Here is a 20,349-nt window from a genome sequence, read left to right as displayed (position 1 = left end):
CATGAACCCGCCACAGGTATACATGTGTTCCCCATCCTGAACCCCCCTCCCACCTCAGTGATGTTTTAAAAAAAAATTATCATGGACTTTGGAGTCCATGAGAGCTGACTTGAGTGTTTTACCTTTTCCATTTATAGTATGAACTTGGGTAAGTTACATACCACTGTGAGGCCCTTATATCTTCACATGTAAAGTGGAGATAATATCATTTATCTTAAAAGATTGTTACAAGGATTACATGAAAAAAAAAATTAAAAAAAAAGGATTACATGAAGTAATCTGTATAATGCCATTAGCACAATACTTGGCTCTGCAGCACCATATAAAAATTAATATAATTTTTTTTTTTTTTTTTTTTTTTGTTTAGAGGGTCTTAAGCTAAAATATTTGTTTTCCTTAGTGTGTATAAATCTTTATAAGCTTTAGCATTATTTTCATTAGTTTGTAAAGGGTTTGACCCATTGAAGTATAAAAAAAATTCTTTAAATTTGCATTCAAGTATGTATCATAGACTTTAAAATTATAATATCTGTATTTTCAGTGACTATTAGGTGTTCACAATGACTTGTGAGATGTATATTATTCCTTCTCCCCCCCTCCCCAACGGTTTACTGAGGTATAACTAGTATACAGTAAACCACCCACATTACAGTTTGATAAGCTTTGACATATGTATAAATCTGTGAAACCATCACCACAATCAAGATAACCAACATATCCATCACCTCAGGAGTTGCCTCAAACTTCTTAGTAATCTCTCCCTCCTGCCTATCCCTGGCTCCCAGGCAACCACTCTCTGCTTTCTGTCACTATAGACCAGTTTCCGTTTTCTAGTACTGTATACAAATGCAGTCATATAATGTGTTACCTTTCTTTGTCTTTTTTGAGAAGGAGGAGTCTGGCTTCTTTACTTAGCATAATTATTTTGAAAGCTATCAATGATTTTATGTGTAGCAGTAAGTTCATTGCTTTTTATTACTAAGTTGTATTCCATTGTTAAGACATACAACAACTTTATTCACCATAAAGCTGCTACAAATGCTTCCTTTTCTCTTGAATTACTCCTATTTTATAGATAAGGAGATGGAGGCATTTTGAAATAGTTTCAGAAAATAGTTTTGTGTGTGTGTGGTTTTTTTTTTATGAGTTCTTTTTTTATGAAAAACTATTTCAAAATAGTTTAAACAAAGGTCTTACAGGATGTTAATAGCAGAGCTGGGAGGCATTACATGCTCTGAACGTAAGGTTGGGAGTGACATTCTTAATCGCAGTACTGCCTCTTGTAAACAGTAGTTTGTCGATTGATTTTGTCACTCTTTCCAGTAACTGTCATTCTTCTTTCTTCATTGCCAGTCAACAGTTGTGTTAAATTTGAACTCATGTTATCTTTGGTAGTTGGGATTCCCTAGTGGCTCAGAGGGTAAAGCATCTGCCCTCAATGTGGGAGACCCAGGTTCCATACCTGGGTCGGGAAGATCCCCTGGAGAAGGAAATGACAACCCACTCCAGTACTCTTGCCTAGAAAATTCCATGGATGGAGGAGCCTGGTGGGCTCCATGGGGTCACATGGGGTGGGGTCCATGGGGTCACAAACAGTCGGACATGACTGAACAACTTCACTTGTTCACTATCTTTGGCAGTTACTGTAATTGGATCTATCATGGAATGGTTATGAGGATTAGTGGTCCATGTAAAGCACTTGGAGCAATCTTCAGTGCATAATTCAAGAAATCAGGTGTTATTATTTGGGGATCTCCCATGATGAGTTTAAAACCCTAAAAATAGTAACGTATTTAGAGGAACAAGCTAACAAAGGAAATTGCAAAGTCGTAGTTGGAGAGTTAGAAGGAGAATTAGGAGAGGACATTGTCTCAGAATCCAAAAGATAGTTTCAAAAGTTAGGCATAATTAGAAGCGGTATATGTCTAATCAGGATGTCTTCATTACCTGACCATGTAATTAGAAGTCCAGTCTTTGTAATATCTTTCAAATTTAATAAAAATGTTTTTAAAGATTAGAAAGCATTTCCTAAATTTAATAGTTCTCTGAAGCCCAGTCCACTTGATCATTGTTTTTTTGTTTTTTTTTTTTCTTTTCTTCTCTTTAGCTAGGAAATAACTCAGCAAATGAAATGTCTCATATATAATTTCATTATAATTAAAATGATCTCAAGGGAAAAGATGTCAGTTGTTTAGTATTCTGAATTTCAACCAGCCCCTCCCATCCTCCTTTATTTATTCTTAGCCTCAGGTCTTATTCAGACCATGTCCCTACAAAACATGTGTCTTTCAAGCCCTCTCTGAAGCTCTGCCACACTGATTGGCTCTCTTCTTAACTATACAGGGGATACAGTTAGTGTTTATGCTAATAATTTTCGAACTTGTTGACAATAGTTAAGATACATATTACACTGTGACTCAGTATGCGTGCGTGTATGTGAGTGTGTATGTAGCAGAAGCAGAGCCTGTGTGTGTGTTTCCTCATGCAGTGCATCAGACCTTTGCCCTGCTAAGTGTGCAGTTTCTCCTCTACACTGTGTCCTCCACAGACTTTCCCTTCTGTGTCTTGACTCGTGACTTTAAACATTTTCCCCTCCCCTCATCATTTTAGTCTCTAGCTTTTAGAAGTGTAACATATTAACTAATACTTGGTTTTAAAAAGAGCCTTCCTCAGAAGATGCTTTTTTGAAATAGTAAATCTTCCAGTATAGCTTTCAAGATTAATATAGAAAAGATTACTACTGTTTCTATAAGACTCAAGTATAGCACAGAAGTGATAACATTTATAATTTAGAGTTGTTTAATTTTTTACAAAATTTTAATAGAAACCGTTTCCTTCCAAACACTTTGGAAGGAAAATTTGCTGTAGTTTAGATTTTCATGTATACAGATGACTGCTTTTAATTTGAACTATCATTTGCTTATAAAGACCAGAAATGAGTTGACTGGTTAAAATCTGTGCTTAATATAAGAGGTTAGCATTATGCCAGCTGATTTTATTTCTTTGCTTGAGTTGATGTGCTTGTTAATATTCCAGGGAAGAAAAAAAAGTCTTGTAGCTCTAGGTTAAAAGATCTGGGATATGCACAGTGTTTCAGGAAGGCTTTTAGTGTGAAAAACCCCATTACTCATAATTTATAATGATTGTTCTAAAAATTCAAAAGGCTATTCTCAACTTAAATGCTTTGCTTCAAAATGCTGTGCTACAAAAAAGGCACAGTGATTTTTATCTCTCTTTAGTTTGAATGGATATATTCAGGTTCTTGTTTCGGTATGAAAAATTGTTCTATGATTGAATATTTGTTTTGGAAACTGTCTTTAGACTGTGCTACTAAAGCTGTGTCTTTTTTTCTTACTTGAGTGATCTTCACTTCTTGCTTTCTTTCCAGGAATCTTTCAGTTTAACTGTTGCATAAGGGTCTCACCTGTCCTGCACAAGTGTGTGGGCCTAAAATTAGCTTGTTTGGCCCATAGAGAAGCAGCTGGGGCTTTTTAAATCCTGGATCTCTAGAAAGTTTCTACTAAAGTATCTTTGACTCACTAAATTTTCCAGAGTAGTGAGGAAAACAGTTAGTGAGTTACTTCAAGTCTGCCTTTTTTCTCTCTCTTTTTCTTTTTTTCCCCTTTTTGTTAATTGTTGAGGGAGGGGAGGTGTCAGAAATGTTTGCCACTGTCAACATCTATATCTTGTACCAGCAACACATTTTAGCATCAACACAGTTACCAGAAACCAGTAGGATCATATTGTAGAGGAATTGACCATTTACCTACATGAAGTGTCAGATACATGGAAGTCATCTTTGAGTCTTCCCATTCCCTTAACCCCAGCTTTCAAGTTAGCAAGTCTTACTGATCCTATCTCTAAAATATGTCTGGAATCCCAATGCAGTTTGCTGTCTCCATTGCTATCCCTGGTCCTCCATTACCTCTTTGGACCATTGCAGTAGGCTTTTAATATTCTAACTAGTCCTTACTTCGCCTTTGCCTTCTTCCAGTACTTTTCCCAAGTAATGGCCTTGGTAACCTTTTTGAAATATAAATATGATCATGGTTGTCATTCCTTCCTCGATTTATAGCCATTTTGACTTTCCATTGTATTTCAAATGAAAACCGAAGTTCCAAATCCAAGTTCCTTTCCACAGTTTACAGAGGAGGCCCCTGCCCGTTGTTCTGACCTCATTTTTTGCTACCTGTGTATATAGTCTCTACCCTCAGGTGATCTCCTTTCAGTTCCATGGACACAGCAAGCTTTTTTCTGGCCTTTGTACATACCTTAACCCACCCAACTGTAGCTAGACTAAGCATTCTGAAGTACCACTCCATTCCAGAGGCTTCTCATTTCAACATAAATAAATTTTAAAATTCCAGGTTCTGGCTACAGCCCCTTCTGACTTCATCTCTTACCAGTTCTGCTCCAGCCACTGTGGCCATTTTTTTCCTGTCTGCAGGAAACGTGTTCCCGTCTTCAGGCCCTTGTAATTCACCTGTTCCTTCTGCTTGGAATGCTTTTCATCAGATCTTTGTGATGCTGCTGTCGCTTGTTCAATCTCAGTTCATTGTTACCCTCTGAGAGAGGTCCTGCTTGATAACTAGCTAAAGCCACCCCAGTCCTTTAGGCTAGGGGTCCCCAATCCCCCTGACATCGATCTGTGGCCTGTTAGGAACTGGGCTGCCCAGCAAGAAGGGATCAGTGGGTGGTTGAGGAAGGGAAATTTCATCTGTATTTACAGCTGCTCCCCATCACTTGCATCCTGAGCTCTGTCTCCTGTCAGATCAGTGACGGCATTAGGTTCTCATAGGAGCACAGATCCTACTGTGAAAGGCACATGTGAGGGATATAGGTTCCCTGCTCCTTACGAGAATCATCCCCAAACCAATCCCACTCCACCTCACCCCCAGTCCATGGAAAAATTGTCTTCCAGGAAACCTGTCCCTGATTCCGAAAAAGGTTGGTGGCCGCTGCTTTAGGCATGATCACGCTTATCTTAGTTTATCTTTATCATGGTATTTTTTAGTATCTAAATTTACCACATTTAAAAAATGTGTTCATTCTTATTCCCCCCACTAGAATATCAGCTTTTTGAAGGTAGGGATCCCGTCTGTCTGATTTGTGGCTATATAACCACTCCCTACAACAGAGCCTAGCAGATACAGATGCTGAATATGTATTTGTTGACTGAGTAACTGATTGATTTCTGTTCATACTTTTCACTCAACCTTCAGCATCACCTCTAGAGAGAGGATTGCCCTGATTATACTATCTAGATTTCTTCCTCCCTCCCGTTTATGTCATTCTTGATCGTTCCACCGTTTACCTTGTTAGCATTTGTCACAATTTGGGATCATATGTATTACTTGTTCCTTTCCCCCACTGGAATGTAATCTCTGCAAGGGCAGTTATCAGGCTTTGTTTGACTTTTGACCCTTTTTGGAAGATGAAGATGAGCATAATTTCAACTCATGGTATTTTCGGTGTAGAGAAGTTGCGTATCAGTGAGGAAATCCAAATCTTGTTAAAATAAAACTCAGTGTGGACTTTGCTGGTGGACCAGTGGTAAAGAATCCATGGTCTGGGAAGATCTCACATGCTTTGGGCAACTAAGCCCATGCACCACAACTATTGAGCCTGTGGTCTAGAGCCTGGGAACCCCAACAAGAGAAACCACTGCAGTGAGAAGCGTGTGCACAATTAGAGAGTAGTCCCCGCTCGCCACAACTAAAGAAAGCTGATGCACAGCAATAAAGACCCAGCACAGTTGTAAATAGATAAAAAATTTTTTGAAAAAAACCTCAATGTGAGAAATTTAGCATCTTAATTTTTAAAGTAAAGAATAGCTTCATTATGTTACCAAAAACATAAAGTCATGAAATTTGAAGTCTCTGCTTTGCAGAGCAGGTTGATTTTGTCTCTGGGCTGTTCTAGTGCTGTTAGTGCCATACTGAAAATAACTGTCATAATAGCATCCAGAGTACACAGCTTCCTTGACCCTACGTGTGGGTCTAAACTATTAAGGAAATACGCTATTTTCGTTCTAGGAAAGTATCACTCCATTCATTATGTGTCAGTGGGAAAAAATAGGGATTTATAACAGTCTCTTAGCTGTGCACCTGTTATTTTATGTAAGGGAAATTCTATTGCCATTGATTAATAAGTTCAGAAGCCTAATTATACTACATAGGCAGAGAAGAAAAAAATTTTAATAGAGGAAAACTGAGTGGTTTTTGAAAACAGGCTTAAAAAAAACCTGTCATATGGGACATAAAAAGATAATGTGAACATGCACAATGTGTGATTGCTCTTCAGATAAGAAACACCTGCTTTTGGTGATTGGAGTCAACCAGTCTTTAGACCTGGGTGTATGTGTATATGTAAACCTAAAAATAATTTGACTGTGAATTAGCAGCTGTGGCTATTTGTTCCTCTAGGCTGCTGCTGCTGCTAAGTCGCTTCAGTCGTGTCCGGCTCTGTGCGACCCCATAGACGGCAGCCCAGCAGGCTCCCCTGTCACTGGGATTCTCCAGGCAAGAGTCCTGGAGTGGGGTGCCATTGCTTTCTCCGGTTCCTCTGGGCAAAGGGTCACAATTAGCCTAGAGGTAGTGAGACAGGGACTATCTAGTTTGAAATAAGTTGTTGATTGCCTTAACAGTTGTTAGGCCTGATATTAGGATCCAGGAAAAGGATAATTTTAAAAGACTTGGCAAGGAGAGCATATAAAAAAGAAGGAAGATAGGATGGAAGAAGTTTTGGAAAATGGAAGAGACAAAAATCAGAGAACAGATGAAATAGTATGCCATTAATCAAAACAAAAACTCTGAACCTGAATAATGAGTATCTTTTTGGAGGGGACATTAATATTTCAGTATCTTTTATATTAGTATTTCATAACTAAGCAGGATTATAACATAAAATTTCCTCTCTAGGTGCCACTGATTTAGATTTAGCTCAGTAGTTTTGACATAATATGGAGGTAATGGAGATAAAAAATTGTGGCATAAGAATGTATATAAATACATAAATACAGATTCTTATGTGTATAGTCCCTTAGTAGTCTAACCTAATTCTAGGATACAACATAGAAGAACTGATTGCATGTCTATTCGATGGTTTTCTTAAATGATATATAATTTATTTGTTTTGATTACATTACATTTTGGGGGCAGTTTTTTTGATAAATACTGTGTATTCTACAGTGAACAAGACAAATCTCTGATGGGACCTACCTTTTAGAGGTCATGGGAGGCAGTAAATAAATCTATAATAAGTGCTTTGCAGAGAAGTGAAGTAAAGTAAGGAGATGGAATGGAGAGATATTGGAAGACTATTTAAATTGGAGGACAGAGAAGACTTCTGATAAGGTGATGGTTAAAATGCAAAGATGAGGTGTCAGCCATGTATGTTTGCCCTTGTGAGCATAGCCAGTACAGAAGCTGTCAGGTGAGACCAAGCTTGTGAATTTGGGGACATGAAAAAACGTGGCTCAAGCTCTCAGGGAAAAAGAGTGCCTCAGAATTTGAGGGGCTGGTGAAAAGTGCAAATTCTGTTAACACTTTGTAAACTTCAGGGCAAGGGTTTTGGAATTGGTTGTGGTTATAATGAATTGTCATTGGTATGTTTAGTTTGTATTTTAAACTGTCATGTTTTCCACTTGTTTTGTAATGACTTTGAAGCATAATTCACATACAGTTCACCCATTTAAAATGTAAAGTTAGTTTTTTAGTAATTTTCCAAGGTATATTCACCATCATCACAATTTTAGAACGTTTTTATACTTCTAGAAAGAAACCCATACCTTTTAGCAGCCTCTTCCCATCCTGTCCAAACCATCTTCAGTTGGGGCAATCACTAATCTCTGTAGACTTTCCTATTCTGCATGTTTCATTTAAATGAGATTAATTAATCGAAACTATATCATATGTTTAAATGCAAAACTATGAGACTTTGAGAAGAAAACATAGAAGAAAATCTTTGGGAACTAAGATTAGGTGAAGAGTAGATACAACACTATAAACCGCAATCCATAAAGATTTAAAAATTAATAAATTGGACTTCAACAAAATTAAAAATTTTTGGTCTACCAAAGACCCTGTCAAAAGAATGAAAAAACTAGTTATAGACCTGGAAAAAATAATTCTAAATCAAATACCTGACAAAGAACTTTTATGTAAAAAGAACTTTCAACACTCAGTAGTTTAAAAAGAAGAAAGAAATAGGCAAACCATCCAATTAGAAGACACAGAAAAGACACAAACAGACATTTTACTGGAAAGGATATATGGATGACAGTTAATAACATGAAAAAATGTATAACATCGATTAGTCATCAGTTCAGTTCAGCTGCTCAGTCATGTCCTACTCTTCGCAACCCCATGGACTGCAGCACACCAGGCTTCCCTGTCCATCACCAACTCCCAGAGCTTACTCAGTCTTATGTCCATCGAGTCGGTGATGCCATTCAACCATCTCATCCTCTGTCGTCCCCTTCTCCTCCCGCCTTCAACCATTCCTAGCATCAGGGTCTTTTCGAATGAGTCAGTTTTTTGCATCAGGTGGCCAAAGTATTGGAGTTTCAGCTTCAGCCTCAGTCCTTCCAATGAGTATTCAGGATTCATTTCCTTTAGGATTGACTGGTTGGATAAAGAAATACAAATTAAATTGATGATATCACTGCATGCCCTATTAGAACAACTAAAATAAAATATAGTGAGATCACCAAATGCTGAAGAAGATGCAAAGAAATAGGTCTCCTGCATTGTTAGTGGGAATGTAAAGTAGCACAGCCACTTTAGAAAAGTTTGGCAGTTTCTTATAAAGTTAAACCTATCCTTATCATTTGACTCAGCAGTAATATTCCTGGATGTTCATCCCAGAGAAATGAACTTATGAACTTACAAATCAATATTTGTATCAACTTTATTTGTAATAGCCCAAAACTAGAACAACCCAAATGTCCTTCCATGGGCAAGTGATTAAACAAATTGTGATACTTCCGTACAATGGAATACTACCCAGTAATAAAATGAAACAGACTAGTATTACATGCAGCAACTTGGATAAATCTCAAGGGCATTATGCTGGAAAAAGTAAATAACCATTTGAAAAAGTTGCATTCAAACCAACACAACATTGTAATTTTCTTCTGATTTAAAAAAACATACCAAGAAGATTGTTTTATATGACATTCTAGAAATGGCAGAATTATAGAAAATAGAAAACAAATTATTGGCCAGGGTATAGGGGCTGTAGGAAGTGGAAGAGTGAATGATAGAACAGTTTCTGCTTTCTTTGTGGTAGTAACTACAAAATCTATATGCCGTGAAATTGCAGAGAACAGTGCATGTATGTGCATACACAAGTGCATATAAAAAAGTAAACTCTAAGGTCTATAGATTGTACAAGTGTCAATTTGTACTATGATGTAAGATGTTACCATTTGGGAAAGCTGGATGAAGACTATACAGGACCTGTTTGTACTGTTTTCTGAAATATCCTGTGAGGCTATAGTTATATTAAAACAAAACTTAAAAAAAAGTTTGCTGAGAAGGGAAACCGAAATGCAGTGTTAGTTGGAGGGGTGTGGAATTGGAAGTGAGGCTTTTTTGTTTGTTTGAAGTTTGCTTTTTTAAGAAAGGATAAGGGGAGACCTTAACATGTATATATGTTAATTATAATCCATAAAAAGAATAAATTGGTGATGCAAATGAGGGAAAAATTACAGGAACAGAATTTCTTAAATCTTTGATTTGAAGGCATTGAAAAATACCACTATTTACATATTTTTGTCTTGTTATTTATAAATGAGGTTATCTATACAACTTTTGTAAATGATTCCAAAGATAAATATGGCTCTAATACGGGTATTCCTTTAATGTTCTAAAAATTCTACATTCTTTGGTATTACATTTTAGAACTAGATCACTAAATAAATGGAATTCCTACAGATTTTACACTTGGCTGGTATTCATTTTTAAGTAACTTTAAGAATTTTATGTGTCACTTTATACTGTTTTCCCTTTCAGATTTTCATCCAGTATTGGTAGGTTTTTAATTTCCTTAGACTAGTCAGTATTTATACGTATATATGTTTAGGAATAACCTTGTTTACTATTTAAGAGTTAAGTGGTGGTTCGCTTGTGTTTTGTGTCACATAGTGGATTTTAATCTCTATTTTTACTAAACTAGTTACTGTTTTGCCCTTCAGCTAGAACATGGTAATATCAAAATGCTCAGTACAAATTATTGGCTGTTTATTTCAGGGATACAGCAGGCCAGGAGCGATTTCACACCATCACAACCTCCTACTACAGAGGAGCAATGGGTATCATGCTAGTATATGACATCACCAATGGTAAAAGCTTTGAAAACATCAGCAAGTGGCTTAGAAACATAGATGAGGTAAGACCTAGAAATTGTATAAACTTTACATAAACACACATTTGTGTTCTTGGTTAAGAAGAATAAATATCCCTGTTGATCTTTAGGATATAGTGTTTGCTATCATTATTGTTGAGTATTTTTATTTGTTATATGGTAATGTTATTTTTTGCCTACCCTTTTCTTAAAATTTTGGGCAGATCTGTTTTGAACCCCATCAAGGGGTTAACAAATTACCCAAAAACTCTATACAGCCATATTATAAGATGGCCCCAGATGGAAGCTACCAGTGGTTTTACAGACTTATCTAAGTGAATTCTTTCTTGGTGAATTTTTTTTTTGAATGAATGAATTACATTTTCAGTAGTAATTTTTAAAACATATTTTTGGAAATTGCTTGGTGATCCAGGGTTAGGACTTGGCACGTTCACTGTCACGGTCCAGATTTAATCCCTTGTCAGGGAATGAAGATCCCACAAATGTGCGGTACAGCCAAAAATAAGTCAGTAAGTATTTTTAAGTTATGGAAGTACCATATCCCTTTTAGATGTTTTGAAAGATATAGATTACTAATAAGATAAAAACCTAACCAAGCTGTATCATTTCATGTGAAGATGTCAGTTTTTTTTATGTTAATCTATATTTATTTTTGTAATATAAATGATATATTGTGTGTCTGCATGCACACACACACACACACACACACACACACACACGTATGGAGGGGTAATAAAATTTTTAACCATGCAGTTATCATCCCAGCAGATTGCTAATGAGACTATTCCGTATATGACACAAATCTCTTCCCTAGTAACAACAGTGGTAGTGGCGGTTTAGTCACTAAGTTGTGTCCAACTTGGAATCCATAGACAGTAACCCTCCAGGCTCCTCTGTCCATGAGATTTTACAGGCAAAGAGTACTGGAGTGGATTGCCATTTCCGTCTCCAGGGAAGATGTCAGTTTTTACACAGTGAAGTTGTATGTTGAAGCATGTTTGTTTTCTGTGCTACAGCGTGGGTAGCTTTTTGTTGGAATTATTTTCATGTCTTGTTGCTGTCTTCTGTGCTTTGAATTCTATCAAGACTGACTCTTGGGAAATCCCTGGCAGTCCAGTGGTTAGGACTTCTCATTTCCACTGCAGGGGCTCAGGTTCCATCCCTGGTTGGGGAGCTAAGATCCCATCACGGCAAAAGGGAAAAAAAAAAAAAAAGACTACCTCTGTAAAGCAAGTTTTGGCTGGAAACATAAAAACAAAGTCTTTAATCCAATATTGGACCCAAGGTGATAATACTTCAGTGGTTCAGTTTGTCACTCAGTCATGTCCTGCTCTTTGCGACCCCATGGACTACAGCACGCCAGGCTTCCCTGTCCATCACCAGTTCCTGGAGCTTACTCAGACTCATGTCCATAGAATCCGTGATGCCATCCAACCATCTCATCTTTTTTCGTCCCCTTCCCCTCCCACCTTAAGTCTTGCCCACCATCAGGGTCTTTTCCAGTGAGTCAGTTCTTCACATCAGGTGGCCAAAATATTGGCGTTTCAGCTTTAGCATCAGTCCTTCCAATGAATATTCAGGACTGATTTCTTTTAGGATAGACTGACTGGATCTCCTTATAGTCCAAGGGACTCTCAAGAGTCTTCTCCAACACCACAGTTCAAAAGCATCATCAATTCTTGGGCGCTCAGCTTTCTTTATAGTCCAACTCCATCCATACATGACTACTGGGAAAACCATAGCCTTGATTAGACGGACCTTTGTCAGCAAAGTCATGTCTCTGCTTTTTAATATGCTGTCTAGGTTGGTCATAACTTTTCTTCCAAGGAGCAAGCGTCTTTTAATTTCATGGCTGCTGTCACCATCTGCAGCGATTTTGGAGCCCCCCAAAATAAAGTCAGCCACTGTTTCCCTGTTTATTTGCCATGAAATGGTGGGACCGGATGTCATGATCTTAGTTTTCTGAATGTTGAGTTTTAAGCCATCTTTTTCACTCTCCTCTTGCACTTTCATCAAGAGGCTCTTTAATTCTTCTACACTTTCTGCCATAAGGGTGGTATCATCTGCATATCTGAGGTTATTGATGTTTCTCCCAGTGATCTTGATTCCAGCTTGTACTTCATCCAGCCCAACATTTCTCATGATGTACTCTGCATATAAGTTAAATAAGTAGGGTGACAATATACAGCCTTGATGTACTCCTTTCCTGATTTCAGTTTCCCAATTTCAGTCACCTTTTTCATTGCTATAAGAAGTCGGTTGGTATTTAGTAATCCATTAATGACTTGCCTGGAAAATCCCATGGATGGAGGAGCCTGGTGGGCTGCAGTCCATGGAGTCGCTAAGAGTCGGACACGACTGAGCGACTTCACTTTCTCTTTTCACTTTCATGCATTGGAGAAGGAAATGGCAACCCACTCCAGTGTTCTTGCCTGAAGAATCCCAGGGACGGGGGAGCCTGGTGTGCTGCCATCTCTGGGGTCACACAGAGTTAGACACGACTGAAGTGACTTAGCATAGCATAGCATAATGACATAGATTTTGAAATTTAAAAAAAGGCTTCATTTTTAAGTTTCTTTTGTGGACGGTGACTGCAGCCATGAAATCAGAAGACAGTTGCTTCTTGGCAAAAAAGCAGTGAGTAACCTAGACAGTGTGTTGAAAAGCAGAGACATTACTCTACCAACAAAGGTCCATATAGTAAAGGCTATGGTCTTCCCAGTGGTCACTACGATTGTGAGAGCTGGACCTTAAAGAAGGCAGAATGCCAAAGAATTGATGCCTTCCAACTGTGGTGCTGGAGAAGACTCCTGAAAGTCCCTTGGAGAGCAAGGAGATCAAACCATTCAGTCTTAAGGGAGATCAACCCTGAATATTCACTGGAAGGACTGATGCTGAAGCTGAAGCTCCACTATTTTGGTCATCTGATGTGAACAGACAACTCATTGGAAAAGTCCCTGATGCTGGGAAAGATCAAGGGCAGAAGGAGAAGAGGGCATCAGAGGATGAGATGGCTGGACGGCATCACTAATGCAATGAGCATGAACTTGGGCAAACTCTGGAAGATGGTGAGGGACAAGGAGGCCTGGCATGCTGCCGTCCATGGGTTGCAGAGTCAGATACAACTGCGTGACTGCTCAACAACAACAAAAGCCTTTATTTCATAGTTGAGCCAAGAAGTATGTGTAGTAAGAGCAATTTATATAGAGAGATTATGCATTGTTGTTCCAACAACAACTGATTTTCTAATTCTGTGACATCACGTAGATATCCTACAATTTAATCCTATTTTGACACTTTAACTACCCAGTCTCAATGTCACTGTCAGCCAAATGACAAGGCAACCCATGGGATGTGAAAAATACCTCACATCATCCATCTCTGGCCTAATGTACCCTTCCCTGAATATCCCTGTAGCCACATTATCATGTGCTCTGAACACAAACAGTTTTTAATTTTGATGAAGTGCAGTTATTTTTTTCTCTTTTGTTGCCTATGCTTTTGGTGTCATATCTGAGAAATCACTGCCAAATCCAAGGTCATAAAACTTCTCCCCTATATTTTCTTCTAAGAGTTCAATAGTTTTAGATCTTGGATCCATTTTTTAGTTCATTTTTGGGTATAAATTAAAGATCCAGCTTCATTCTTGTACATATTGATATGTGTTATTTCTAACACTGTTTCTTGAGAAGACTGTCTTTTCCCCCATTGAATGATCTTGGCACTCTTGTCAAAAATCATTTGATGGTGTACACAAGAGTTCATTTCTGGTCTCTCTGTTGTGTTCCTTTGCCCATGTCTGTTATACCAGAAGCATACTGTTGTGATTACTGCAGCTTTGTAGTAAGGTTTGAAATAAGGAAATAAGTATGAATCTTGCAACTTTATACTACTTTTCAGGATTGTTTTGGCTGTTCAGGATCCCTTGAAATTCCACTTGAATTTTAGGATGGATTTTTTATTTGTGCAAAAGGTGTCATTAGGATTTCAATGGAGCAGCATTTGTTTTTGTCTGATTTCTGTGCATGGGCTCCCCTAGCATTGTGACTTTTTGAAACTTTATGAGCTGTATAGAATTCTTAATTAAGGCTTCTTGTAGGGCCATATATACGTTATCTAAGTCATGATCCAGCTCAGATTTACATTATGTATAGGAAGTTCTATATGTTCTCTTCTGCGTATTTATATACGTCCTCTGTTGTTGAGAATGTTTCTAGAAAGTAGACAGCCTCCTATGGGGAAAGTAATAATTTGACCAAGAATATGTCTTAGAAATTATATGTATCTTTCTAGGTTAAATTACCTAGAGTTTGTGTTGTCTTTTAGCATGTGGTTTTGAGATCACTGGGCTTTCCTGGTGGTTCAGATTGGTAAAGAATCTGCCTGAAATATGGGAGACCTGGGTTCAGTCCCTGGGTCAGGAAGATCTCCTGGAGAAGGGAATGGCTGCCCATTCCAGTATTCTTGCCTGGAGAACTCCATGGACAGAGAAGCCCTGCAAGCTACAGTCCATGGGGTCGCAAAGAGTCACATGACTGAGCGATGAGATCACTGCTTTAAAACTTTCAGACTATAGAAATGGCACCATAAAGTGAGAAAAATAAAGTCATTTTTGTTAAGCCACAGTTTCATGATAGTGTGTGAACTAAACTTTTATTTCATTTTAGCATGCCAATGAAGATGTGGAAAGGATGTTACTAGGAAACAAGTGTGATATGGATGATAAAAGAGTTGTACCTAAAGGAAAAGGAGAACAGGTAAAAAGCTCTGAGTGAGACAGCTTTGTGAAGATGATGTTGCATTTGTTTTTACAATGAGGTAATGGAATGCTATTCATATCCTTTAAAAAAACGCTGTTGAAAATGATAGCTTATCATTGGAGTGGATTTTTTATTTGTTTTTTAAGGAGTTTGAACCCATTAAAATAATCTGTTCATTTTAGATAACCTAGTTGAGACTGCTACCTTCAGAATAATATTACTGTTTCCTTTAGGAAGCTGAAGTCATCAGGTGATAACCTATACTTGATAATTTTGTGGTATTTTGTTTCTTTTTTAGATTGCAAGAGAGCATGGTATTAGATTTTTTGAGACTAGTGCAAAAGCAAATATAAACATCGAAAAGGCATTTCTCACATTAGCTGAAGATATCCTTCGAAAGGTAAATTTCTTTCTTTTCTGTTTTTTTACTGCTAAGGTGTCAGGTGTCAACAGTTGAACATTTTCCTGTTTTCTAAAGTACTAGATTTACATACAAAAATTGGATTTGAGTACATTTGGATGGGTACATTTACCCATCACCAGTATCTAATCCTCCAGAGAGAAGAAAGGAGCAGAGAGCAGTATAGAAATCTCAGTCTCTAATTCCCAATTTCATATTCCTTTTTCCAGCTTTTTGTTTGGTCCATGGTCTTGTGGCTCTTTTTGATTAATTTCTCTTATATAACCTTTGCCTTCTTATAGTTTTTTAAAATTCAAGAGGTGAATCTATTCTGTACTTAATTGCTACAGAATCCCTATTCTTTTATATAGTCATTTCTCAGATGTGGCAGTGAGGGGGATGTATATACTATATAATGAATAGAGTAAGTCTATACCCAAATTGAAAGCAGGAGGAGAAGGGGACAACAGAGGATGAGGTTTTTGGATGGCATAACTGACTTGATGGACATGAGTTTGAGCAAGCTCTGGGACTTGGTGATGAACAGGGAAGCCTGGCGTACTGCAATTCATGGGGTTGCAAAGAGTCAGACACGACTGAGTAACTGAACTGAACTGATAACCAAATTTCATTTACCCAATCATTTCAACCTGTGAGTTTAAAAAGAAAATGCTGAAAATTGATCTCAAGGAATTCATTTTACCTCACGGTTAGTTTCTGGGTTTAATTTGTGAATTGCATAGGTTGCCAGTACAAATGACTTGTAGCAAAATTGGGAAATCAGATATTCATCAGTTCAGTTCAGTTGCTCAGTCGTGTCCTACTCTTTGTGACCCCATGAATCGCAGCACGCCAGGCCTCCCTGTCCATCGCCAACTCCCAGAGTTCACTCAGACTCATGTCCATTGAGTCAGTGACGCCATCCAGCCATCTCATCCTCTCTCGTCCCCTTCTCCTCCTGCCCCCAATCCCTCCCAGCATCAAGGTCTTTTCCAATGAGTCAACTCTTCGCATGAGGTGGCCAAAGTACTGCAGTTTCAGCTTTAGCATCATTCCTTCCAAAGAAATCCCAGGGCTGATCTCCTTCAGAATGGACTGGTTGGATCTCCTTGCAGTCCAAGGGACTCTCAAGAGTCTTCTCCAACACCACAGTTCAAAAGCATCAATTCTTCGGCGCTCAGCCTTCTTCACAGTCCAACTCTCACATCCATACATGACCACAGGAAAAACCATAGCCTTGACTAGACGGACCTTTGTTGGCAAAGTAATGTCTCTGCTTTTCAATATGCTATCTAGGTTGGTCTTAACTTTCCTTCCAAGGAGATAGTCATATTTTCCCTCAAATGACTAGGTAAAATACACAGGTTTGATATGAGTCCTGAATTCTCTGTTAGTCTTCCGGTATATTTAAATGTACGTAAAATAGAGAAAATCTGATACAGTCCTGAAGGAGAAGCAAACATTATATAGGAGAAAAGGAGAAAATTTAATTGCTTCTGGTAACCTTTCTGTTTTTATACTTGAAATACCAATATCTGCCCCCACCCCAGATAAAATCATTCATAAATCCACCACCTAAGGGTTGCTACTGTTAAAATTTTGGCATCTCTTATTTTGATCTTTTCCTATATTGGCCTTTAACATGAATTATTCAACTTTGCATTCTGCCCCACTGTATTTCCTTCATTTAATGTTAGTATATCATCATAAAATTGCCTTTTTAAAACAACGCTATGGTAATACAAGCTCCAGTCTCAAAAGGCAAGTAAAATGAAACAGAAAAGGGCTATTTCACCTCTCTGAAGTTAGACATGATACAGCGTTAGTTTCATCATATGCATGAAATATGCATATGCACGGGTTTGTTTTTTTTTAAGTACTAAGTACTCAGGGCTCAGATCTAAGAGATAACATACCACTCATCACAAGAGGTAGGGTGGAGCAGATTTCAGAAGCTCAACAAAGGGAAGCCAGGAGGCCTGTGGACATTTCACAGTTGGAAGAAGACAAAATGAAGGTCAAAAACAAAGCTTCCATTTCTTTACTTTGTGTGGAGGAGAAAACGTATCTCATGTGACTGTAATTGCATTTTGTTACATAAATTAACATTTATGGGAATACTTCTGTTGAATCTTGGTGTATCCATGGCAGTGTTTTTCACGGGTTGCTCTCCTTGTGTGTTTGTTGCAGACCCCTGTAAAAGAGCCCAACAGTGAAAACGTAGATATCAGCAGTGGAGGAGGTGTGACAGGCTGGAAGAGCAAATGTTGCTGAGCGCTCTGCTGTTCCATCAGTTGCCATCCACCACCCTGTTTTCTCTTCTTGCTGCAAAATAAACCACTCTGTCCCATTTTTAACTCTTAAACAGATATTTTCGTTCCTCATCTTAACTCTCTAGTCCACCTGTTTTATTTGTTGTTTCATCTGTGACTGCTTGCTGACTTTATAATTTTCCTCAAACAAAAAATGTATAGAAGAATCATGTCTGTGAGTTCATTTTTAAATGTACTTGCTCAGCTCACCACTGCATTTCAGTTGTATTATAGTCCAATTCTTATCAACATTAAAACCTATAGCAATCATTTCAACTCTATTCTGCAAATTGTATAAGAATAAAAGTTAGAATTAACAATTTTATTTTGTACAACAGTGGAATTTTCTGTCATGGATAAATGTGCTTGAGTCCCTATAATCTATAGACATGTGATAGCAAAAGAAAAAAGCCAGGAAAACATTCATTTTCGCCTTGAATATGTAAATGGGATTAATTTTGTCCTGTGCCTTATGTGGAAAGGAACTTCTTTGGTTTTTCCTTTTTTTTTTTGTTTTGTTTTGGTGGAAGCATGTGCAGGAGACATATCATCGAAACATAAAGCATTAAAATGTTTGTGGTTTGCTTGGCTGTACTTTTCAAAGTAGTTAATTGAGGACAAAGGATAATACAGAAATGATCGCTTTGGTTTGCTGAGTCTCATTTTAAGTGGCCTCGATATTTAAAACTATTCCTGCCACCAATTCTTTTCCTTGGCCACTTTTTCCTCGTGTCTCTTCCTGCATGCTGCTTTATTTGCTTCTTCCCCACCACCCTGTGGTATGAGTTATTTAAAAATGAAAGGGGTAAACTAGTGGGTTTGTGGAGTTTAACATAAAGCACTGATTTAACTTGCTAAGTAAACTGAAAGATAAATCCTGACTGCCTACTATCCAATGTCAGTTAACCGCGTCCTCGCCTTCATTTTCTCAGTCCCCTAAAGCTTCTGTCCCGGATTCCTTCATTTGCTCTTGACTTCACGTTGCTCTTCTCTTCTCCCGCTTTGTTCCCTTCCTGTCTCTCTCCATTGAGTTTATGAAATGGAAGAGTTAATTGCATGCACTAGTGTTTGGAGGGTGTTGTGGTTTGTCTTTCTAACTAAGTGTATAGCCTATTCACTTTCCTAGAATAAATATCTTAACCTAAATTTGAATAGTCTCCATTTTGACAACTCCTCTAGCAGTTTGGTAGCCCAAAATTGTTTTAAAAAGGTGGGAAGGAGGAGTGAAATTTATTAACACGTTTGCCAAATATATTGAGATTTGGCCTATGAAGAACACTTTTTCAGTGTTAAGTTGTCTTTACCTTAAGATTTAGAAGTACTTTAGGCTGTTACTGATATTAAGTCCTGTCTTCACATCCCTTTGGGAAACTTGTATTACCCTGGGTTTGAAAAAAAAGAACAACAAAGGCTTTTCATGTAAAGATAAGAAACTCTAGGCTCTCTCTTGCCCTGCCATTTTTTCCCCTTCATTTTTCTAGTTTTGCTTTACTGCTTATCATTAGGGTAGGGTAAGTTAAGTTTGCTATGCTGCTAGCATCCTAAGATGATACCTTTGTTGAAATAATTGTGAATAGCATGATTCATTTCTAGCAGAGGCTGAGTTTAGGACAGCAGCTTCCATTGAAAAGTCTTTCTGTGTCGTGGATAGCATTTTAATGACCTCTTGGCTCACGTAAACAACACAGGGACATATCTGCTGTGAACATGAATTTTCAGATAGTGCCCTAAAAGTGATTTTATATGCCTCACTGGTGGTTGTTGTTAGGTTTCCCCCTCACTTGACTTTATCATTGTTTACTACTAGTAAAAGCAGCATTGCCAAATAATCCTAATTTTCCACTAAAAGTAATAATGAAACGATGTTAAGCTTCTCAAAAGTTTTAGGTTAAACCCATTGTTAGATTAATTTTTAATGTGTTTGTTTTTTTAATCTGGAATGTGGCAGTAGCTTTTTTACTTTTAACCCTCTTTAATCCTTACTCAATTCAGTGACTTAAGGTTTGAGAGCTAAACACTGGGATTTTTGGGTAACAGACTGACAGTTTTGTTGTTTGCAATAAATTATAATCGGCATTGTACATAGAAAGGATATGGCTACCTTTTGTTAAATCTGCACTTTCTAAATATCAAAAAAAAAAAAAAGGGAAATGGAGTATAAATCAATTTTTGTATAACCTGTTTGAAACCTGAGTTTTATTTGCTTAATAATAGGGCTTTGCCCCTTTTTCTGTAAGTCTCTTGGGATCCTGTGTAGAAGCTGTTCTCATTAAACACCAAACAGTTAAGTCCATTCTCTGGTACTAGCTACAAATTCGGTTTCATATTCTACTTAACAATTTAAATAAACTGAAATATTTCTAGATGGTCTACTTATGTTCATATAAAAACAAAACTTGATTTCCAACTGCGTGACTTGGTTTTCATTTATTTATGGAGTCTAAGATGGAAGATTCCTTCTGAAAATAGTGCAATAGCAAACTGGATATTAGGGGAACAGAAATAGAGG

At 37.6% G+C, this 20,349-nt stretch overlaps 1 protein-coding gene across 1 annotated transcript in view; it reads left to right on the top strand.

Moving 5' to 3' along the window:
• The window catches only part of RAB10 (RAB10, member RAS oncogene family), a 63,313-nt gene extending 43,066 nt beyond the window's left edge, over positions 1-20,247 (top strand). Inside the window, exons 3-6 of the mRNA XM_055540736.1 lie at positions 10,254-10,392; positions 15,036-15,125; positions 15,427-15,528; positions 17,719-20,247. Coding sequence (XP_055396711.1) covers positions 10,254-10,392; positions 15,036-15,125; positions 15,427-15,528; positions 17,719-17,802 — 415 coding nt within the window. The 3' untranslated portion in view covers positions 17,803-20,247. The remainder of the gene's footprint in view (positions 1-10,253; positions 10,393-15,035; positions 15,126-15,426; positions 15,529-17,718) is intronic.
• The last annotated feature ends 102 nt before the right edge of the window (positions 20,248-20,349 follow it).

This window comes from Bubalus kerabau, chromosome 11 (genome assembly GCF_029407905.1).
Source record: "Bubalus kerabau isolate K-KA32 ecotype Philippines breed swamp buffalo chromosome 11, PCC_UOA_SB_1v2, whole genome shotgun sequence".
NCBI classification, from domain to species: Eukaryota; Metazoa; Chordata; class Mammalia; order Artiodactyla; family Bovidae; genus Bubalus; species Bubalus kerabau.
This window is presented reverse-complemented; position numbering and strand designations above follow the sequence as displayed.